This window comes from Coregonus lavaretus, assembly GCF_964263955.1.
Source record: "Coregonus lavaretus genome assembly, chromosome: 33".
In the NCBI taxonomy this organism is placed as follows: Eukaryota; Metazoa; Chordata; class Actinopteri; order Salmoniformes; family Salmonidae; genus Coregonus; species Coregonus lavaretus.
The window spans coordinates 18,180,824-18,205,914 of record NC_140020.1 but is presented as its reverse complement, the minus strand read 5'-3'; the positions used below and the strand labels follow the sequence as shown (position 1 = coordinate 18,205,914).

The window sequence follows — 25,091 nt, the reverse complement described above, 5'->3', positions numbered from 1 at the left end:
CATGACTCTTAGTTCCGTTACATTACACGTCATTGGACGAAGGCGTCCAATGTTCTGTTAAGAGTCCCGACGCTTGGTCTGAACATTAACACGCATCGCTTGCGGTACAGTTTTGGAAGCTTAAGGACCTTATCATTCATATCAGCAAGAAATTATTTTGAAAAACAAAAGTTAAATTGATACACACCTTTTATATGGTTAGTGTTTCCACACGGCCATATCTCCATGTTACAGCGTGTGTTTACGGAAAACAGACGGAAGACAGAGTCGATTACCTGTGCTAATTAGCTGTCTGCGTATCCTAACACTTGTGTGTAAATGGAAGAAGGACACCACAAACATGTTGTCACTGAAAAATACTGTTAGCTGCAACTGTGTTAAATCCAATTAAAACAGTGTGTATTTAGCATTTGTGAAATTATTTAGATTTGTCTAGAACCGTACCACAATTGAGAATTAATTCATGTTTAGATGGAGTAATTGGCTGTTTTGGTTTTCAGAGCCAATTGGTCTGCCAGACGGAAGCGGATTATTCAGTAAACTATAAGATAAACAAAGTTAATCACAACTTGATGAACATGGAGCCAGGGTTAAACATGGGTACATCTCTGTTGCTAGGCAAGAACTTAATTGGTTCCTCTCACTGGGTTTGTGTGTGAAATGGGGATCTGACCTCGGGTCGAATTCCTCACTCTTACCTAATCCAAGGTTGTCCTGATTTATCAGTGACTGACACCAGAGTGTTATCCTTTGCCTCTATCCTAAGGCATATTAGGGAATGGAGTCAGGGTTGAACAGAGTTAAAGCTAAACCCTTTGCCTCTCCTTGGGCGTCTTCTTGATTAATTACAGCATGACGGGAGGGGAGAGAGGGGTTGGGCTTGGGTATGTTTGAGAGATTGAGTGTGGACCTGCCATGTCCAACAATCAATCTCCAGGTCAAGCCAGGGTGAGCCGGGGTTGAACGGAGTTCAAACTGAACATGATTATTTGTGCATGACAGGGCTTGATTGATTGCACCACAATTGTTTCCAAACTGAATACATAGAGGAGAAGTCAGATTTCGCCACTATCATAAACTAAGGAAGTGGGCGGAGCAGTCAAGATTTGGAAACTGGAGACAGTGGTGGGGGAACCCAAGAGGGAGGGGTTAAGCTAAAATGTATGTAAAATGACAATATAAACAGAGCTGGGAGGTGGAAAAGGAGATGCTTTGCAAACCACCTCGGCTCTAGTGCTTATGTAATAAAGTCTATCTTCATTCACAAAAACTTTGAAATACTTTGGTTCTTTGATCAGTATAAGGACAAATTTGACACAACACGGAGAGAACAAGCCATAGCTGAAGTCCTTGGTAATCTTACAGTACAGGGACAGTGCAGCTGCCTTTACAGCCGGTGATACAGCCAGACAGGATGCTCTCAATGGTGCATCTGTAGCAGCTGGTGTCTTTCAGGACAAGGCTCCCATCTGGCAACTTTTTGAAGATGGGCCACTCCATGTCTTCTATGGAAATAAGGGGGAAAGTTTGTAATGATGAGAATAAGATGTCAAACGTAATCACAGTGAGCAGATTGGATGTATAGATGGAACAATAAATGAATTGTCTATCATTTACCTAATATCACAACTTGCTTAGCACATTAGCACACACAGACATACACACACAAGCAAGTACATATTTCTTAAATATCAACTGCTAGCTACCTATCACTGAAGTCCACAAGCGAATGGTAAAGGTGAGAGGAGGAGAGTGCGTAGATAGTTGCGAGAAGGAATAATATATATACAACTAGCAAAGTGATCATGCTGTTTTTATGTGGCTGCTATGAAAGTGAACTGTGTTTGCTTGTGATCAGGGGTGCACCTATTCATAGGCTAGGTTGACGCAACCTCATGATGGGTACATTGAAAATGGTAGTATCACGTAGTAGCCTAAACCTATTGATGTTACATTGAGCTGGGTGAATGGAATATGAATGACAGCCATCCAATATGCTGCCATGCTCATTAAAAAAAAAGTATCCTCCCGACCGCCACTGAATCTAAATGATCAAACCAAAACATGCAAGGAAAACTGATCGGGTGAAAATTTGAAGCAAGTGGCTGGAGAAATACAGCTTCACTCTATCCAATCAGAGCAGCAGGATCAACGTACAACCCGCCCTTCTTTTTAAAGACAGCCAGTTGAGTTATTCAGAAAATACTTGTTTTGTCCGACTACTCGGCACAATCCTAGTATATGCCACTGTACTCCAAATTGTACCTTTTCCACACTGATATATCGAGAAGATGGAGTCTCCCGAGTGGCGCAGTGGTCTAAGGCACTGCATCGCAGTGCTAGCTGTGCCACTAGAGATCCTGGTTCGAATCCAGGCTCTGTCGTAGCCGGCCGCGGCCGGGAGACCCATGGGGCGGCGCACAATTGGCCCAGCGTCGTCCAGGGTAGGGGAGGGAATGGCCGGCAGGGGATGTAGCTCAGTTGGTAGAGCATGGCGTTTGCAACGCCAGGGTTGTGGGTTCGATAAAATAATGTATGTGCTAACTGTAAGTCGCTCTGGATAAGAGCGTCTGCTAAATGACTAAAATGTAAATGTAAGATTGAAATACTGCTAGTTTTACAGAAGACTGCCCTTTTTCGTCCTCATGCTAGCTAGCAGTAGCCACCACAGCCATTTAGAATAGCAGTGTCAGCCAATCAGGTCCTTTGTTGTTCAACGCTACGTGCCATTCCATAATGGCTGCTATGGCTACTGGTAGCTAGCATGAGGACGAAAAGGGACGTTTTCTGGGAAAACTAGCAGTATTTCAATCTTCTCGATGGAGCAATGTGGATAAAGGTAACATTTGGAGTACAGTGGCATATCCCATCCCTGCATTGAGGTACGTTTTCTGATCAATATCTGCCGCCGGCTCCACGGTGTCTTGATGTAACCACGATTGCGTTCTGACCTCAGTGCAGCTAGTGTAAACAAGGGCAGCTGTACTCTGTATCTTCTGGCAAAGAGAAACACTACAGTATCAATTCTCCATATTGCATACCCCTTGGAGATCACTTCATTCCCGTACGCCATCTTTGAAGAGACAACAAACAAGATTCTCATCTCATTCACCACAACTGTAAAAGGGGCAGCTTCTTGTGGCCAACCATTAGGAATAGGTTTTGTGTTGAGCAGACGCAAAACACGTTCCAGATCAGCTGCTTCTACCCTACATGCATTCCCCCACATGGCCCCCAAGCCTTATAGCTTGTCCAGAGAGTGTCTAATTAACAATACTGGATGTGATTTCTGTATGAATAATACTCATAGCGTTGGTGACAAGTTATATCCCTTTTTCTTTTACAATGAATGTTATAGAGGCTTTTTAGGTTGTTTTAGAGGCTAATGGTTCACTATGGCATACCAGTCTTTAATCAAATGGCAGTTAAAAAAAAACTGGTGACACTGCAGTTTTAAAAGCCTACTATAGTGTCTCTTCAATATGAAAGTGAAACTGTTTCTGATAAAACCACCTCTCCTCCCATTTACCATCAAGCTATGTATTTCACTTTCACCAATTTCATTTTCCTCTGGGCATCGAAGACGGTAGTCAGATTGTCTTTCAATAGTCATCTTCCAAAGAAATTCACACACCATTATGGTTCAGTAAGTACATTTTCCTCTTTATATTTAGCACTAACTTACACATGATAGAGTTAAAGGCAGATCTGATCTGTGTATTGTTTGTTCAATTGATATCCAGACTTAAACAACGAAGACAGATAATCATTTCTGAATTGATAGGCACACAGAATAATTCATGGCATCAATGGCTGTATTTACACAGGCGGCCCAATACTCATATTTTTTCCACTAATTGGTCTTTTGAACAATCAGATCAGCTCTTTTGTCAATAATTGGTCAAAACTTCAGAATTGGTCTGCCTGTGTAAATGCAGCCATTATGTTGCAGATTAGTTGTTCTTAGGAGTGCACCGGTCTGAAAACTCATGCATTGCTCATTGTTCATACTTTGTTGAGTTATCTTATTTAACACCAATAAGTAAAATTGATGTGATAAAATGTAAAATGTGTATAGGCTACTGGTGCAGACATGGAAATATAATGGGTTTTATGATGCTAATTATATGAGTGTAAAATAGATGTGAGCAATTCACTTTCACTTTCTTGTTTCCTGTAGATCACATGGTCAAATAAAGGCAAGAGGGGTGCCAAGTAGGGAGGTGGGTGGGAGACTGCATAGCTTATCTCAGAGGGAACTGTCAGTCAGAATGAAAGTGAAAGATTACTTGAAATATTTACATTGTCTGCACACTGGTTGTTATATTATACAGTAAGATATGTATTTTATTGTCTGTTACATGATTAATAAATATGTTTTCCCTGTTCACTCCCCTTACAGATCCAAAAAAGAACACAGAGGTAATTATTTTAACAGGACACAGGCCTTCCACTTATTTAAATAATGTTTAAGGCCAGATCTTAGGTTATGCTTATATCTGTCTGAATTATTTCTACATTTGCTTCACATTGTCTATATCTCTATAGGGATGTCAGGGATGGTGAGATTCTTCATATTTGTGCATGGCAATACCTTGGGTGCTCATGTGGATTTGACAAGACATCTCGTCATCAGAGGAGGCTGTACTGAAGTGATGTCACTAGAAGAGAGTGATGTCGTCATGGCTTTTTGTCCCATCATCTCTCGTGCTGGTACTGATATTGAGGCAGCACTGCAGCAGATTCCTGGTAATTTAGTCAGGGCAGAATCAATCCCTCCAAAATGAATGGGAAAATAGGCAAGCAAAATAAAATGGTAATGAGGTGATGTGTATTTTGTTTTCTTTTTGACAGCTGGTAAACCTGTCATTCTGGTAGTGCTGCATCACACCTTCAACCCAGACTACACCGTACCTGACAGCAGCAGACTAGTGACCAGAGGTGATGTAATACTCACAGTGGACTGTCTCTTTCATGAGAGCCAAGGAGGACTTCTGGAGTGTCATCGCAATGAAGCAGCAGTCAAAGATATTCTGAAGAATCTTAATATACATCCTGAGGTATTTACTCATCACCACTATTTTGAATTTCACTCTGCTAATGATGTACTATGAGAGCTAAAGATAACGTTTTTATCTTTTTTTCTTTTACAGACTGAATCTGGTTCTGGCCGTATGGGCCAGTGCATTGGATGGAAAACCAATGCAAATGCCAAAATATGTGGCGAGGGGATGGACGGAGTCAGGCGCAGGAGTGTGAAGGAATCTGCTTCAATCAGAGCAAAAAGGTAGTCCACAGCAGTGCGTAAACACGATCCCAGTGCGACTTAAATGCGTACTGGGAATCAAACATACACGGGTAAATATGCCCGGCGATAAAATAACAAAAATGCTCAACCGAGCTAGCGATACCGCCACAAAGTAACAATCATACACGAAGACAAGGGGGGCAGAGGGAATACTTATACAGGTACTTATGAGGGGATATGTACCAGGTGTGTGTAATAAACAAGACAAAATAAATGGAATGATGAGATGAGGAGCGGCAGTGGCTAGAAGGCCTGTGACGACGAACGCCGAAGCCTGCCCGAACAAGGAGAGGAGGCAGCTTCGGAGGAAGTCGTGACAAAATACATCAGTTATATACTGCATTGTACCCTCTCAACCAACTTTCATATTGGGATTTGGCCTATCTTTTTTTTCATGATGTCTTCAGCTTTTGTATTGATGGTCAAAGTCATATTCAGAGGTCTACTTGTAGCTAGTAATTTTGTAAATATACAGTACAACATCCATACTATTCTGAAGTTTCTGAAGACAATGTGTCTTTTTCCAATTGTTTTAATTTCCAGATGGTGTCGTGAATTCTTGGATGGATCAGGGCAGTCAGGCGTTGTAAGTCCATCATTAATTAAAATTACATTCTACGACATTACAGTATTTACAGTTACTTATATACACGTTATAAAATTATTTGAGACTGCTCTTCTCTGTGTCACGGAGGCAAAGTATTTAGTCAGCCACCAATTGTGCAAGTTCTCCCACTTAAAAAGATCAGAGAGGCCTGTAATTTTCATCATAGGTACACATCAACTATGACAGACAAATTGAGAAAAAAAAATCCAGAAAATCACATTGTAGGATTTTTAATGAATTTATTTGCAAATTATGGTGGAAAATAAGTATTTGGTCACCTACAAACAAGCAAGATTTCTGGCTCTCACAGACCTGTAACTTCTTCTTTAAGAGGCTCCTCTGTCCTCCACTCGTTACCTGTATTAATGGCACCTGTTTGAACTTGTTATCAGTATAAAAGACACCTGTCCACAACCTCAAACAGTCACACTCCAAACTCCACTATGGCCAAGACCAAAGAGCTGTCAAAGGACACCAGAAACAAAATTGTAGACCTGCACCAGGCTGGGAAGACTTAATCTGCAATAGGTAAGCAGCTTGGTTTGAAGAAATCAACTGTGGGAGCAATTATTAGGAAATGGAAGACATACAAGACCACTGATAATCTCCCTCGATCTGGGGCTCCACGCAAGATCTCACCCCGTGGGGTCAAAATGATCACAAGAACGGTGAGAAAAAATCCCATAACCACACGGGGGGACCTAGAGAATGACCTGCAGAGAGCTGGGACCAAAGTAACAAAGCCTACCATCAGTAACACACTATGCCGCCAGGGACTCAAATCCTGCAGTGCGAGACGTGTCCCCCTGCTTAAGCCAGTACATGTCCAGGCCCGTCTGAAGTTTGCTAGAGTGCATTTGGATGATCCAGAAGAGGATTGGGAGAATGTCATATGGTCAGATGAAACCAAAATATAATATAATAATAATATATAATAATATATTTTGGTAAAAACTCAACTCGTCGTGTTTGGAGGACAAAGAATGCTGAGTTGCATCCAAAGAACACCATACATACTGTGAAGCATGGGGGTGGAAACTTCATGCTTTGGGGCTGTTTTTCTGCAAAGGGACCAGGATGACTGATCCGTGTAAAGGAAAGAATAAATGTGGCCATGTATCGTGAGATTTTGAGTGAAAACCTCCTTCCATCAGCAAGGGCATTGAAGATGAAACGTGGCTGGGTCTTTCAGCATGACAATGATCCCAAACACACCGCCCGGGCAACGAAGGAGTGGCTTCGTAAGAAGCATTTCAAGGTCCTGGAGTGGCCTAGCCAGTCTCCAGATCTCAACCCCATAGAAAATCTTTGGAGGGAGTTGAAAGTCCGTGTTGCCCAGCGACAGCCCCAAAACATCACTGCTCTAGAGGAGATCTGCATGGAGGAATGGGCCAAAATACCAGCAACAGTGTGTGAAAACCTTGTGAAGACTTACAGAAAATGTATGACCTGTGTCATTGCCAACAAAGGGTATATAACAAAATATTGAGAAACTTTTGTTATTGACCAAATAGTTATTTTCCACCATAATTTGCAAATAAATTCATAACAAATCCTAAAATGTAATTTTCTGGATTTTTTTCTTCTCATTTTGTCTGTCATAGTTGACGTGTACCTATGATGAAAATTACAGGCCTCTCTCATCTTTTTAAGTGGGAGAACTTGCACAATTGGTGGCTGACTAAATACTTTTTTTCCCCACTGTACATAGTTGTTGGCAATTATCACATGTTTTTATACAGAGGTTATATTGTTTGCATTTCAGAAACATTGACACTATTGTGATAATTGTACCTTACTGTAGCTAACTAACATTTACTACTATCTTACAGGTTGCTAGACACCTCCATTTGCATTTGTTGTTGGTCTTGTTATTTTTCTTGTTCTTTTGTGTTTGGCTATATTTTTTTATTGTTTCTAGCTAGAAACAATGAGGTTTATCAAAATAACCTAATGGAAATAGAGCAAGTAGTTCTAAACTGCAATAGAGGAATAAACTGTAGAAATTACATAGACAACACAGATAGACTTAATTGTACATTAAAAGTAATGAATAAAGCCTAATAAAGCACCTACTCTACCTACCTCTATCTATCAGGATAGTGTGTTAGTTTAAGATGGCACGATGCTCATGTAATATTGTAGGCCTACTCTGATTGTATATTCTGTGTTGTCACTTTATTCTGCTTCGACTGCCCTTCTTTTAAATATTAAAGTCATTGAATTTCAGTTGCTGTATGAGTGTGAGTCATTGATGAAGCACAAATAGTCATCAATACACTTTGACATTAAAAACATGACACCTGTATTGGGGTAGGAGTGATGCTGCGTTGTTAACCAAGTGGGAAGGTGGTATTTACCAGTTGTGAAGTCGTAAATACCAGTTTGCACTTGTTGAGAAACGCTAATTGGCTAATGGCCAACAAGCTGCGTCAACCATAAACTAAAACTACAGCTATCCACAGCCGCTGGAAGTAGGGGTGCTGGGGGTGCTGCAGCCCCCCCTGAAAAATCAGAATAAAAAAATAATATATTTAGCATTTTAAACAATTGCCCCCACCCCCAAACTACTTCCTGTGGCTATGCAGCTATCATGTTCATAGATTATATATAAAAAACAATGTTTTGTTGTTGGATTTAACTGCCGAAAATGCTGTTATCGAGGTAATTTCCTTAGTAGGTGACGTCAGAGGTCAACATGTGGGAGAACACAGCCCTTAGCTGTGGTATATTGGCCATATCACAAACCCCTAAGGTGCCTTATTGCTATTATAAACTGGTTACCAACGTAATTAGAGCAGTAAAAATAAATGTTTTGTCATATCCGTGGTATATGGTCTGATATACCACGGCTGTCAGCCAATCAGCATTCAGGGCTCGAACAACCCAGTTTATAATTACATTTACATTTACGTCATTTAGCAGACGCTCTTATCCAGAGCGACTTACAAATTGGTGCATTCACCTTATAGCCAGTGGGATAACCACTTTACAATATGTTTTTTTTTTTCTTTCTTTGGGGTGGGGTAAGGGGGAGTAAAAGGATTACTTTATCCTATCCCAGGTATTCCTTAAAGAGGTGGGGTTTCAAGTGTCTCCGGAAGGTGGTGAGTGACTCTGCTGTCCTGGCGTCGTGAGGGAGCTTGTTCCACCATTGGGGTGCCAGAGCAGCGAACAGTTTTGACTGGGCTGAGCGGGAACTGTGCTTCCACAGAGGTAGGGTGGCCTGCAGTCCAGAGGTGGATGAACGCCATGCCCTCGTTTGGGTGTAGGGACTGATCAGAGCCTGAAGGTACGGAGGTGCCGTTCCCCTCACAGCTCCGTAGGCAAGCACCATGGTCTTGTAGCAGATGCGAGCTTCAACTGGAAGCCAGTGGAGTGTGCGGAGGAGCGGGGTGACGTGAGAGAACTTGGGAAGGTTGAACACCAGACTGGCTGCGGCATTCTGGATGAGTTGTAGGGGTTTAATGGCACAGGCAGGGAGCCCAGCCAACAGCGACTTGCAGTAATCCAGATGGGAGATGACAAGTGCCTGGATTAGGACCTGTGCCGCTTCCTGTGTAAGGCAGGGTCGTACTCTCCGAATGTTGTAGAGCATGAACCTACAGGATCGGGTCACCGCCTTGATGTTAGCGGAGAACGACAGGGTGTTGTCCAGGGTCACGCCAAGGCTCTTTGCACTCTGGGAGGAGGACACAACGGAGTTGTCAACCGTGATGGCGAGATCATGGAACGGGCAGTCCTTCCCCGGGAGGAAGAGCAGCTCCGTCTTGCCGAGGTTCAGCTTGAGGTGGTGATCCGTCATCCACACTGATATGTCTGCCAGACATGCAGAGATGCGATTCGCCACCTGGTTATCAGAAGGGGGAAAGGAGAAGATTAGTTGTGTGTCATCTGTGTAGCAATGATAGGAGAGGTGTGAGGATATGACAGAGCCAAGTGACTTGGTGTATAGCGAGAATAGGAGAGGGCCTAGAACTAAGCCCTGGGGGACACCAGTGGTGAGAGCACGTGGTGCGGAGACAGATTCTCGCCACGCCACTTGGTAGGAGCGACCGGTCAGGTAGGACGCAATCCAAGAGTGAGCCGCGCCGGAGATGCCCAACTCGGAGAGGGTGGAGAGGAGGATCTGATGGTTCACAGTATCAAAGGCAGCAAACAGGTCTAGAAGGACAAGAGCAGAGGAGAGAGAGTTAGCTTTAGCAGTGCGGAGAGCTTCCGTGACACAGAGAAGAGCAGTCTCAGTTGAATGACCAGTCTTGAAACCTGACTGGTTTGGATCAAGAAGGTCATTCTGAGAGAGATAGCAAGACAGTTGGCTAAAGATGGCACGCTCAAGAGTTTTGGAGAGAAAAGAAAGAAGGGATACTGGTCTGTAGTTGTTGACATCGGAGGGATTGAATGTAGGTTTTTTGAGAAGGGGTGCAACTCTCGCTCTCTTGAAGACGGAAGGGACATAGCCAGCGGTCAAGGATGAGTTGATGAGCGAGGTGAGGTAAGGGAGAAGGTCACCGGAGATGGTCTGGAGAAGAGAGGAGGGGATAGGGTCAAGCGGGCAGGTTGTTGGGCGGCCGGCCGTCACAAGTCGCAAGATTTCATCTGGAGAGAGAGGGGAGAAAGAAGTCAAAGCATAGGGTAGGGCAGTGTGAGCAGGACCAGCAGTGTCATTTGACTTGACAAACGAGGATCGGATGTCGTCAACCTTCTTTTCAAAATGATTGACGAAGTCATCCACAGAGAGGGAGGAAGGGGGGAAGGGGGGGGGGGGTGGAGGAGAGGAGGATTCAGCAAGGACGAGAAGGTGGCAAAGAGCTTCCTAAGGTTAGAGGCAGATGCTTGGAATTTAGAGTGGAAGAAAGTGGCTTTAGCAGCAGAAACAGAGGAAGAAAATGTAGAGAGGAGGGAGTGAAAAGATGCCAGGTCCGCAGGGAGTCTAGTTTTCCTCCATTTCCGCTCGGCTGCCCGGAGCCCTGTTCTGTGAGCTCGCAATGAGTCGTCAAGCCACGGAGCATGAGGGGAGGACCGAGCCGGCTGGGAGGATAGGGGACATAGAGAGTCAAAGGATGCAGAAAGGGAGGAGAGGAGGATTGAGGAGGCAGAATCAGGAGATTGGAGGGAGAAGGATTGAGCAGAGGGAAGAGATGATAGGATGGAAGAGGAGAGAGTAGCGGGAGAGAGAGAGCGAAGGTTGCGACGGCGCATTACCATCTGAGTAGGGGCAGAGTGAGTAGTGTTGGAGGAGAGCGAGAGAGAAAAGGATACAAAGTAGTGGTCGGAGACATGGAGGGGAGTTGCAGTGAGATTAGTAGAAGAACAGCATCTAGTAAAGATGAGGTCAAGCGTATTGCCTGCCTTGTGAGTAGGGGGGGACGGTGAGAGGGTGAGGTCAAAAGAGGAGAGGAGTGGAAAGAAGGAGGCAGAGAGAAATGAGTCAAAGGTAGACGTAGGGAGGTTAATGTCACCCAGAACTGTGAGGGGTGAGCCATCCTCAGGAAAGGAACTTATCAAGGCGTCAAGCTCATTGATGAACTCTCCAAGGGAACCTGGAGGGCGATAAATGACAAGGATGTTAAGCTTGAATGGGCTAGTGACTGTGACAGCATGGAATTCAAATGAGGAGATAGACAGATGGGTCAGGGGAAAAAGAGAGAATGTCCACTTGGGAGAAATGAGGATTCCTGTGCCACCACCCCACTGACCAGATGCTCTTGGGGTATTCGAGAACACATGGTCAGACGAGGAGAGAGCAGTAGGAGTAGCAGTGTTTTCAGTGGTAATCTGTGTTTAACTGTGGGCTGTCTGTCTGTGTTTAACTGTGGGCTGTCTGTATACAAAAGTAATTGTCTTGATTTGGTGTTATTGTTTAGGTAATGAAACTATGCATAGCCAGCAATGTGCCACAATGTTTTCATAAGTTATTACATTTCCACAATAGAACAACAACAGTGCTTATTTGCAGCGCTGCGGAAAGCCAACACAATAAATATATTGGCTACAGTATTCCAGTAGCTGTAGCCTAAGTATGGGTAGCTGTAGCCTAATATGGCGACCGGAGGAGTGGGTGTATGGAAAGCAAATAAGCTAATTGGGAAGATTTGTTGCCACTGATTGCGTTGCTGATTGGGCTGCAAAATGAGTCGATAAGCCTGACACCAGTGCTCCCGTTTCCACTAGATATCACAGCCACAAAGTCAAAATGCCTGCCGACTTCCTACTTGGTATCAGGGTCGTGTAGCTATTTCAAGTAGGATAGCAGCCTACACAAGAAATAACTAATATTGAAAACCATAGATGTCACCTTGATACATACATACAGTCTACTACTCAATGGGGAGGGCATGTACAGCAACAACACTGGGACACAGTGCCTTTCGCTCCCGCTTGGCAAGCACTACTGTTCGGCAACAGCGTGGAAAGTAGCTACCTAGTCGTCAAGATAAGGGTGACAATCACCGTAAGCACACGCATACAACGCATGAAGCAACAGTACACCCATCATCAGTACTTTTATTTGAAAAATAAACAATGGTCAGTTTTACAACTGAAAATGTACAATTATTTGTTTAAAACTAACAGTGAAATACGACACAGACTCATCCTCTGGCTTCAAAACAGAAGTCCAAACTCTCGCAGTACGGTAGCTCAATGAACGGTAGTTGCGTGGTAAGAAACTGCAGAAAAAAAACACACCTTAATCAAAACCATCTAACCTCTACAGCGGAGCGCTTTCGACACACACATTCATTTCGATACACCCACTCCTTTCCACACGCCCACTATTTCCCTTTCGACACACCCACTCCTTTCCACACGCCCACTATTTCCCTTTCGACACACCCACTCCTTTCCACACGCCCACTGCTTTCATTTAAACACACCCACTTGCCCATACTCCGGTCGCCATATTGGGCTGCAGCTACCCCTTTCTCGTTCTCTGAGATCATTCACTCTTGACTGTAATGAAATAAACGTCATCTGGATACCACCATAGAGGTACTATATTTACGGCTACCACCTCTTCACTCCCTCTTTACATATTGGTCCTCTGTAGCTCAGCTGGTAGAGCACGGCGCTTGTAACGCCAAGGTAGTGGGTTCGATCCCCAGGACCACCCATACACAAAAAAAAAATTGTATGCACGCATGACTGTAAGTTGCTTTGGATAAAAGCGTCTGCTAAATGGCATATTATTACACTGTTATTTTTGTTGCCGGTGGAAATCCTACAAACATCCAAAAACTCATCCCTCATTCATTGAATTTGTCCATGCATTAAAAAGGAGTTTGGCGTAGAATTAGAAATAAATGGATTCCTATTAGATAAGATATTGCTTTCTATTGATGATAGCAGGCCTAATAGTGAAGGTGAAAGATTCTCATTGGAAACAGTCACATAGGTTGTTATGTGACAAATACTTTATTTCTATTTGTTTAGTTTTCCTACAGAACCACAATGGAACATACAGGTAATTTTCAATAATACTGTACATAATGTCTTTTGAATAATTTTTTCATTCATACTACTACAGTCACCTCCAAAATTATTGGCACCTTTGATAAACAAAAAAGACTGTATAAAATAAATAACACAAATACTGAGCTATATTGTTTGCTCCAAAAAAAAGAGACAATTATTGTATTTTATACTAATACAATTGCTTAGAGAAAGAGATTTTGTTTAACAAGTAATATATATTTTTTCTCTCAACGATGGGTGTCAAAATTGTTTGCACCCATAAAGATTATTGTACACTGAGTGTACAAAACATTAGGAACACCTGCTCTTTCAATGACAGACTGACCAAGTGAATCCAGGTGAAAAGTATGATCCCTTATTGATGTCACATGTTAAATCTACTTCAATTAGTGTAGATGATGGGGAGGAGACAGGTTAAAGAAGGATTTTTAAGCCTTGAGACAATTGAGACATGGATTGTGTATGTGTGCCATTCAGAGGGTGAATGGGAAAGACAAAATATTGAAGTGCCTTTTAATAGAGGGTATGGTAGTAGGTGCCAGGCGCACCGGTTTTGAGTGTGTCAAGAACTGCAACGCTGCTGGGTTTTTCACACTCAACAGTTTCCTGTCTGTATCAAGAATGGTCTACCACCCAAAGGACATCCAGCCAACTTGACACAGTTGTGAGAAATATTGAAATTAACATGGGCCAGCATTCCTGTGGAATGCTTTCGACACCTTGTAGAGTCCATGCCCCAACGAGTTGAGGGCAAAACGGGGGTACAGCTCAATATTAGGAAGGTGTTCCTAATGTTTTGTACACTCTGTGTAAATAAAACAGAACACAATTATATCTGCATTAATATTAAACAGATTAAATAAAAAAAGTTAAAGAAACTGTATTGTGGCCTTCCATGGCTTCCTCTGCCACTGGGGTATATAAATGACATAACAGGCATGTAAAATCCATTTGTCATCCATCATCATGGGGAAAGGCAAAGAACTTAAAAATGGAAAGAGACAAATGGTTGTTGACCTTCATAAATCAGGCAATGGGCACACAAAACAATAGTTTAAAAAAACAGAGTAAACCAAGTGTCAATATAAGTGTTGTCAAGCAAAGACTACTTCCCAATCCCAAATTGACTCCTATAGCTATCCACTTTGGACTTGTAGATCTGAGAGGAGTGGACAGGTACGAATCAATTTCATTACATTGATTGGCAATTTCATTGTAACAGAAATGGGTGTGGTGTCGAGAAAACGTTGCTAATTATGCTGTGGGAACAAGAATTCCGCTGACACTGTACTTTGATTATAAAGGTTTATTTATATCAAAGGGTTACAGCTTCAATTTACAGATATCTGCAGACACCCGGAGAACAGCCGACCCAAATTCAAATATGCTATTCTGACCTCCTTTGTCCCAAACCATAGTATATATCCTATGTAATCTGATATGGGTGTTTTCCCCTACAGAATGCTTCCCTAAGCTGAATCAACATCCTCTAAGCTACCATTTGCAAACGTTAACAAAGTCATAAATTGTTCAGATACCACATGGGCAATTAAAATAAAAGAAACTCACAGTAGGCAATTGACCTTTTTCTGCCATATGTTCTTTTCATATTTTGGGTCGCCTGGGCATGGGGTTCATCATTCTATAACATTCAAGTACAGAACTGTAACGCAGTCCTACAGGACCTAACAAGGTTTTATTGTGAAAACTGCAATAAGGACCATCATGAATGGACCAATATGCATTGAATACATACATGGAGACTACACAGGCAATAATAATTATGATTCAAGACATTTGCAATTGCAACTGGCCAGAGGCAGAATTGGACATAGTGTCATTCAGCATTACACTCTGAAGTTTGCTCAGTAAACTGACAATTTGTCAAACATTTAGTAATAGTGACAGTTAGTTATCTGGCAGTGGAACATCACTCTTTTGTTTTGGCTGCGAAGCCTTCCTCTTCCATGCACATATGACAGTGACATGCTTTCTTGTGTGTTGTGATGAAGTTGATTATTCATGATAGACCTCACCGATCAGTACTATCTGCAACATAACACAACACCAGGCCTGAATTATTCTAAGACATAGTGCATGCAATAGACATCAGCACTATCACATACTTGTCAAAAGGGCTTCAATATTATTTAGTCTGGAGATCAACATCTATTCTGGTGGTAGGACACTGTATTTTGATGTCCACATAGAATAAGAATGACGTGGTATACCAACCCATACGAACACAGGATTAGCTCGCGTGTGAATCCAAAGGCAATATGAACTCCTTGGTTCTGTTTTATTCAGTGCAGCAGTGTAGTATTGTAGCCTACTCGAGCAGTTTAGCAGTATCAGTGTTTCTAGAGCCCCAGCCACCATCATTGTCCACGAATAGCTACACAAAACAGCGGAATGCTTGCCTTGCACCGATGTTGCAGCAAATCTATACTTTGGATGCTGATATACTGTGGGGAAAAAAGTATTTAGTCAGCCACCAATTGTGCATGTTCTCCCACTTAAAAAGATGAGAGAGGCCTGTAATTTTCATCATAGGTACACGTCAACTATGACAGACAAAATGAGAAAATAAAATCCAGAAAATCACATTGTAGGATTTTTTATGAATTTATTTGCAAATTATGGTGGAAAATAAGTATTTGGTCAATAACAAAAGTTTCTCAATACTTTGTTATATACCCTTTGTTGGCAATGACACAGGTCAAACGTTTTCTGTAAGTCTTCACAAGGTTTTCACACACTGTTGCTGGTATTTTGGCCCATTCCTCCATGCAGATCTCCTCTAGAGCAGTGATGTTTTGGGGCTGTCGCTGGGTAACACGGACTTTCAACTCACTCCAAAGATCTTCTATGGGGTTGAGATCTGGAGACTGGCTAGGCCACTCCAGGACCTTGAAATGCTTCTTACGAAGCCACTCCTTCGTTGCCCGGGCGGTGTGTTTGGGATCATTGTCATGCTGAAAGACCCAGCCACGTTTCATCTTCAATGCCCTTGCTGATGGAAGGAGGTTTTCACTCAAAATCTTACGATACATGGCCCCATTCATTCTTTCCTTTACACGGATCAGTCGTCCTGGTCCCTTTGCAGAAAAACAGCCCCAAAGCATGATGTTTCCACCCCCATGCTTCACAGTAGGTATGGTGTTCTTTGGATGCAACTCAGCATTCTTTGTCCTCCAAACACGACGAGTTGAGTTTTTACCAAAAAGTTATATTTTGGTTTCATCTGACCATATGACATTCTCCCAATCCTCTTCTGGATCATCCAAATGCACTCTAGCAAACTTCAGATGGGCCTGGACATGTACTGGCTTAAGCAGGGGGACATGTCTGGCACTGCAGGATTTGAGTCCCTGGCGGCGTAGATTGTTACTGATGGTAGGCTTTGTTACTTTGGTCCCAGCTCTCTGCAGGTCATTCACTAGGTCCCCCCGTGTGGTTCTGGGATTTTTGCTCACCGTTCTTGTGATCATTTTGACCCCACGGGGTGAGATCTTGCGTGGAGCCCCAGATCGAGGGAGATTATCAGTGGTCTTGTATGTCTTCCATTTCCTAATAATTGCTCCAACAGTTGATATCTTTAAACCAAGCTGCTTACCTATTGCAGATTCAGTCTTCCCAGCCTGGTGCAGGTCTACAATTTTGTTTCTGGTGTCCTTTGACAGCTCTTTGGTCTTGGCCATAGTGGAGTTTGGAGTGTGACTGTTTGAGGTTGTGGACAGGTGTATTTTATACTGATAACAAGTTCAAACAGGTGCCATTAATACAGGTAACGAGTGGAGACGAGTAGAGACAGAGGAGCCTCTTAAAGAAGAAGTTACAGGTCTGTGAGAGCCAGAAATCTTGCTTGTTTGTAGGTGACCAAATACTTATTTTCCACCATAATTTGCAAATAAATTCATAAAAAATCCTACAATGTGATTTTCTGGAAAAAAAATTATCAATTTGTCTGTCATAGTTGACGTGTACCTATGATGAAAATTACAGGCCTCTCTCAACTTTTTAAGTGGGATAACTTGCACAATTGGTGGCTGACTAAATACTTTTTTCCCCCACTGTAATGTAACCTCTTCTAACCGTGCACTACACGCACCCAAACAACTTGGCTATAATGTAGCCACCTACTGATTTAATGGTTTGATAAACTTACATTGTGAAATGTCTTAGCAAGGTTAGCTGCCATTCCTCCCAGTTTGAGTCCCCCTCTGTCATTTCCCCCTGACAATGATCCATATAACCGTGTTGGCGTGAGACATGGGTAGGAAAACGTAGGGATGGTATATGCTAGGGGTGTGCCGACATGGCCAACTCGTATTTGTAATCGTATCCGTAAATTGACAGTTGATAGTCATATCAAATCGGATGACAGTCGTGATCGAAAAAAACGAATCTGTTTTAATATGCCTGAGTAGATGTTGGCAAAATTCCTCCCTGCACATTCTCACTGCAAGAAAACTGCAGATTAGGAGCAGCGCGCGGAGGTGTGTGTGTGTGTATCCTCAATTTGCAGCGGGCTGCCAAGTTTGCTGTCACTTAGTCAGAATGTGCATCAGCGCTTTCATCTTCTTTCTCTACCCTTGCCCTGCTTGTTAGATATTATGCACATTGATAGCTTGATAGCAAACGTACTCGCCATGGGATTTATCATAGTAGCAGGCAGATACAATCTAAAAAGTGGAGGCTCCTCAGAGGAGGAAGGGGAGGACCATCCTCAGTGAATTAAATAAAAAGAGTGAAACATTAAAGTTAATAGTTTTAGATAAAACTATAATAAATATATTCAAAAGTCACCGAATAATTTATTAAAACTGTTTTGCAATTTATGTCTACAGTAGCCTCATCAGCACTCTGTAGTGTAGTACCACGGTGTAGCTGGAAGACAGCTCGCTTCTGTCCTCCTCTGGGTACATTGACTTCAATACAAAACCTAGTTGGCTCATGGTTGTCACCCCCTTCCATAGACTTACACAGTAATTATGACAACTTCCAGAGGACATCCTCCAACCTATCAGAGCACTTGCAGCATGAACTGACATGTTGTCCACTGAATTAAAGGATCAGAGAATGAATCTAGTACTGAAAGCATAAGCTATAGGTAGCTAGCACTGTTATGCATAAAATGTGGTGAGTAGTTGACTCAAAGAGAGAGAAAGAAAATAGTTCAACAGTTTTTAACAAATTAATTTCTTCCAAAATGAATAGAGAGGTATATTTGGTTGTATTTTTTTTAACTTTCACTTAGCTAGCGAATGCAGCTAGCTAGTTTAGCCTACTCAAACACTCGGCTCAAACAGAGAGGGATGCTATGTTAGCTAGCTGGCTATGGCTATCCAACACTGGAACTCTTCCATGTCAAGGTAAGCTTTTGGTTTATAAATGTATTGCCACCGGGGCCCGCCGGTGTAACTGCAAAATTGCTTTCTGACTGTACATTGTACTGCATGATTTTAGCGGGTTTACTAACACGTTAGTTCTAGATGTTCTCGTTGACTATGACATGACAACGATGTAGGCTGTTTTTAGCGGTCATGATATGAAGGTTTGGCTTGGAACGTTTTTTCCCCGCCTGTACACAGACACCTGATGTTTTGTGCACTGAAGTCCACAAGCAAACGGTAAAGGTCAGAGGAGGAGAGTGCGTAGATAGTTGCGAGAAGGAATTATATATACAATGAGCAAAGTGATCATGCTGTTTTTATGTGGCTGTTATGAAAGTGAACTGTGTGTGCATGTAATCAGGGGTGCACCAACGTTGTAAACTGTTATTCATAGGCTAGGTTGTAGCAACCTCATGATGGGTACAGTGAAAATGTTAGTATCATGTTGTAGCCTAAACCTATCGACGTTACATTGAGCTGGGGAAATAGAATATGATTGACAGTCATCCAATATGCTGCCATGCACATAAAACAAAATAATCATCCTCCCTCATCTTAAATGGCACCGACTGCCATTAAATCTAAATGATCAGACTGAAAACATGCAAGGAAAACTGATCGGATGAAATTGTGAAGCAAGTGGCTGGAGAAATACAGCTTCACTCTATCCAATCAGAGCAGCAGGATCAACGTGCAGCCCACCCTTCTCTTTACAGACAGTCAGTTGAGTTATTTAGACCATGTAGAACCTCGCACATGACTGACTGACATGAGAACGATGCGTGCTGGCACCTGTTTTTTTTTTTTTATTACGGATAATTATAAAAAATGGTCTGTTCTTAATCATATCCAGAAAATGTCCCATATCCATTACGATACTCATTTTGTCAGACTATTTGGCACACCCGTAGTATATGCCTGTGATGAGGTGGTGTTGAAGGAGTCAGGCGCAGGAGGGTAAATCACAAAATAACAGGCTTTAATCCGCAAAATACAGGTTTACGCAGAAATGCATCAAACACACTCCAGGGCACAAAACAGGCGCACTGGAAAATACAAGGCTCACGGGAAATTCTCCCGTCGATACAAAATACACGAGCTCCACCGAGCTTCACTAAAATCTACAATAAACAATCACCCACACAGACAAGGAAGCAGAGGGAACACTTATACAATGACTAATGAGGGATAAGGACCAGGTGTGTGTGATTGAAGAAAAGACAAATGGAGTTAAGGTAAATGGATCGGCAGTAGCTAGTAAGCAGGTGACGCCGAAGGCCGAAACCTTTCCGAACAAGGAGGGGAGGCAGCCTCGGCGGAAGTCGTGACAGTACCCCCCCCTTGACGCGCAGCTACAGCAGCGCACCTCGAATCCAGGATGGAATGGACAGAGTACGCCGGGGCCCCCTCGATGTCCAGAGGAGGTGGAGGGACCTCCCGCACCTCAGACTCCTGAAGCGGACCAGCTACCACCGGCCTGAGGAGAGACACATGAAACGAGGGGTTAATACGGTAATCAGGGGGAAGTAATAACCTATAAGTGACCTCGTTGACTCTCCTCAGGACTTTAAACGGCCCCACAAACCGCGGGCTCAGCTTCCGGCAGGGCAGGCGGAGGGGCAGATTCCGGGTCGAGAGCCAGACCCGATCCTCCGGTACAAAGACGGTGGCCTCACTGAGGTGGCGGTCAGCGTTGGCCTTCTGACGACGCACGGCGCGTTGGAGGTGAACATGGGCAGCATCCCACGTCTCCTCTGCGCGCCGAAACCAGTCATCCACCGCAAGAGCCTCGGTCTGGCTCTGGTGCCACGGTGCCAGAACCGGTTGGTAACCTAGAACACACTGGAAAGGCGTTAGGTTAGTGGAGGAGTGGCGGAGAGAGTTCTGGGCATATTCTGCCCATGGCAAGAACACCGACCACTCCCCCTGCCGGTCCTGGCAGTAGGACCGCAGGAACCTACCCACGTCCTGATTTACCCGTTCCACCTGCCCATTACTCTCGGGGTGGAACCCAGAGGTCAGGCTGACCGAGACCCCCAGACGTTCCATGAACGCCTTCCAGACCTTGGGCGTGAACTGGGGACCTCGGTCAGACACTATATCCTCTGGTACCCCGTAGTGCCGGAAGACGTGTGTAAACAGGGCCTCCACAGTTTGCAGAGCCGTGGGGAGACCGGGGAGAGGAAGGAGGCGGCAGGCTTTAGAAAAGCGGTCCACAACGACCAGGGTGGGGGTGTTACCTTGGGAGAGGGGAAGATCAGTTAGAAAATCAACACTTAGGTGAGACCATTTTCGTTGTGGAACTGGTAAAAGTTATAATTTACCAGCTGGGAGGTGCCTAGGTGCCTTAATCTGGGCGCACACTGAGCAGGAGGAGACATACACCCTCACGTCCTTAGCCAAGGTAGGCCACCAGTATTTTCCGGTCAGGCAGCGCACTGTACGGCCGATAAAGCTGAACGCCGAAACCTGCCCGAACAAGGAGGGGAGGCAGCCTCGACGGAAGTCGTGACAATGCCACTGTACTCAAAGTTTTGTCTTTTCCACACTGATATATTGAGAAGATTGAAATACTGCAAGTTTTATGGAAAACTGCACTTTTCTACCTCATGCTAGGTAGCAGAAGCCACTCAGCCATATTGGAATGGCAGTGTCAACCAATCAGCTCCGTTGTTGTTCAACGCTACGTGCCATTCCATAATGGCTGCTGTGGCTACTGGTAGCTAGCATGAGGACGAAAAGGGAAGTTTTCTGGGAAAACTAGCAGTATTTCAATCTTCTCGATGGAGCAATGTGGATAAAGGTAACATTTGGAGTACAGTGGCATATCCCATCACTGCACTGAGGTACATTTTCTGATCAATATCTGCCGCCGGCTCCACGGTGTCTTGATGTAACCATGATTGCATTCTGACCTCAGTGCAGCTAGTGTAAACAAGGGCAGCTGTACTCTGTATCTTCTGGCAAAGAGAAACAATACAGTATCAATTCTCCATATTGCATACCCTCTTTGAGATGACTTAATTCCTGAAACGCCCTCTTTGCGGAGACAACAAATGAGATTCTCATCTCATTCACCACAACAGTAAAAGGGGCAGCTTTTTGCGGCCAACCAGTAGGAACAGGTTTTGTGTTGAGCAGACGCAAAACAGGTACCAGATCAGCTGCTTTTACCATACATGCATTCCCCCACATGGCCCACAAGCCTTATAGCTTGTCCAGAGACAGTATCTAATTAACAATACTGGATGTGATTTCTGTATGAATAATACTCATAGCGTTGGTGACAAGTTATATTCCCTTTTCTTTTTTACTTTTACAATGAATGTTATAGAGGCTTTTTAGGTTGTTTTAGAGGCTAATGGTTCACTATGGCATACCAGTCTTTAACCAAATGCAAGGTAAAAAAACTGGTGATGCTGCAGTTTTAAAAGCCTACTATAGTGTCTCTTCAATGTGAAAGTGAAGGTGTTTCTGATAAAACCATCTCTCCTCCCCTTTACCCTCAAACTGTGTATTTCATTTTCCTCTGGGCATCGAAGACGGTAGTCAGATTGTCTTTCAGTAGTCATCTTCCAAAGAAATTCACACGGCATTATGGTTCAGTAAGTACATTTTCCTCTTTACATTTAGCACTAACTTACACATGATAGAGTTAAAGGCGGATCTGATCTGTGTATTGTTTGTTCAATTGATATCCGGACTTGAACAATGAAGACAGATAATCATTTCTGAATTGATAGGCACACAGAATAAGTCATGGCATCATTGAATGCATTTACACAGGCATTCCAATACTAATCTTTTTCCCACTAATTGGTCTTTTGAACAATCACATCAGCTCTTTTGTCAATAATTGGTCAAAACTTCAGAATTGGCCTGTGTAAATGCAGCCATTATGTTGCAGATGAGTTGTTCTTAGGGGTGCACCTGTCTAAACTCATGCATTGCTCAATGTTCATCCTTCATTGAGTTATCTTTATTAACACTACTTTGTGTTTAAGTAAAGTTGATGTGGTATGTATAGGCTACTGGTGCAGACATGAAAATAGAATGGGTTTTATGATGCTAATTATATGGGTGTATAATGTGAACAATTCACTTTCACTTTCTTGTTTCCAGTAGATCCCATGGTCAAATAAAGGCAAGAGGGGTGCCAAGTAGGGAGGTGGGTGGGAGACTGCATAGCTTATCTCAGAGGGAACTGTCAGTCAGAATGAAAGTGAAAGATTACTTGAAATATTTACATTGTCTGCACACTGGTTGTTATATTATATTTATATTTACATTTACATTTTAGTCATTTAGCAGACACTCTTATCCAGAGCGACTTACAGTTAGTGAATGCATACTTTAACTGCCATAAATGTTATTCATGTCATTATTAATGTTATTCATGTCATTATTAATAGGTTTTACATAATATCATTATTATTTGTACAACTTGTATTTTGAATATTGATTTTGCTTGTATTTATGTGATAGGAACTATCTGTACATTCTATGTTGTGTTGGGACGCTTTTAGTGGTGACAAGTTCCAGACATCGCGGTAAAGTAGCGGCGGTAAAGTTTAGTACTCTGAAAGATAAGTTAAATTAACGACGTGTTTATTTACAAGTATTCTTGTTTCTAAGTGGACCCATTTCCCTCTCAGTTGTGTGCAGCCAGCGAGGTATGTTCATTATGTTAATTATTTGTCGCGCATATTTACGTGCAAGGTTTCTGTAACGTGAACGCCAACTTGTTTTTTGTGCATGTGTTGAAATGTATTTAAACAGTTCGACGGTGTATTGATGACGGTGGAGAATTTAGTAGAAGAATAAATCCATCAGTAACCAGAACAGCGGCGTCGTGTATTTCCTGGAGGGAGTGATAGTCGAACTCGATACTGCGTGATCGTTTCCTGACCTGCTCTGCAAGACGGCTCGTCAAGACGGACTCACAGATAAGCCACTGTTCAGTGCTAAAGGACTCACACAAGTTCATCCGTTTTTTTTTCATGAAGACGTCCGTAAGTCAGACACTTAAGTTTGTGTTCTGAAAAGGTGACACAAGGATTGGAAAATATAAAGGACTTCAAAGGGCTGTGTGTAGCCAAGTAACATAACAGTGTGTAACAAGATATTAAGAGACATTAATGTAAGTGATTCATTGAATATAAGTCATTGATTTACTTAAGAAGAGGATTTATGTTGGTGCATTTAAGAAAGCTGTTATTTTGAGTGATTCTGCAACATTTCAAAATCTTTATAATGCCTGCCTTTATTCTGAAGGGTTAATTTCAAAGACAATAACTTAACTTGGCATATTCTATTCTCTTGAGTATTTCTTTTTGTAAAATATTTGTTGTAAACTCTACTGTTTATTTAAGACAACTGTCTTGTGTACAGGTTACTTTCAAATAAGTTAATATGTCACATAGAAGTAAAGAGAGTCAGTGTAAAGGATCACTCGTAGAGCCAGTAGAAGAGACAGAGCAGACAGATGAGTCTAGCGTTGTACAAGAAGCAGTACAGTCTGAAGAGCCTCGACGAAGTGGAAGAGCCCGTACATTAACGGAAAAGGGAAAAGAATTTCAGAAAGAAAAAACAAAATAACTACTAATTCGCTTTGACAGCATTTATGAACGCTGGAAAGTTTTAACTAAGGTGGCTAAGAAATCAGTTACAAAACAAGATCCAAGTAACATCCTACACGAACACAGCAGCACTATTCAAAGAGAGTTATCTGAACTGAATAATGTTTATGAAGAATATCGCAGGATTGACAGCCCAGCTCACGAGATGCGCCGCAAGCTGGATAAATGTATATCAGTCACCAAGATTGTTGTACACAACGCGCAATCTCAAATTCAAGGAACAAAGGAGGAACTGATTTGGCCGGATGGAAGCTCCGTATTCGCATCTACGATTTCCAGTGTGTCATCTCCAGACTTTAAGTCTTCTAAGGCCACTTCCATTCGCTCTAATGTATCCTCAGTTAAACGACAAGAAGCCGCTGCTGAGTATGCAGCCACAAAGGCTGTGTTGAAGATTATGGCTGAGCAAGAGTGCCACCAAGAGAAACTCCAAAGACTTGAAGTTGAGGACAAGAAGATAGTTGCAGAGCAAGAAGTAGCTGCAGTAACTCGTCGTCTTCAAGGCGAAAGAGAAGAGACTGGACATAAGATAGAAAAGGAGAGACAAGAAGCTTTGCTCTTAAAGAAACAGCAAGAAGAGAATGCTGCAAGGAAAAGATCTGTAGAAGACTTAAAAAGAGAGCTTGGACGTTTAGAGGAGATAAAAAGACTGAACGCGGCCAGAG

At 42.8% G+C, this 25,091-nt stretch overlaps 1 protein-coding gene across 1 annotated transcript; it reads left to right on the top strand.

Moving 5' to 3' along the window:
• Positions 1 to 3,563: 3,563 nt before the first annotated feature.
• On the top strand, positions 3,564 to 7,840 carry LOC311108165 (uncharacterized protein; the record flags this gene model as incomplete). Its single annotated transcript, XM_084150787.1, has 7 exons — positions 3,564 to 3,646; positions 4,403 to 4,422; positions 4,549 to 4,749; positions 4,855 to 5,060; positions 5,154 to 5,287; positions 5,852 to 5,894; positions 7,748 to 7,840. The coding sequence occupies exons 1-7, from the start codon at positions 3,639 to 3,641 to the stop codon at positions 7,838 to 7,840; spliced, it is 705 nt and encodes a 234-aa protein (XP_084006913.1). The 5' UTR covers positions 3,564 to 3,638.
• Positions 7,841 to 25,091: the final 17,251 nt, after the last annotated feature.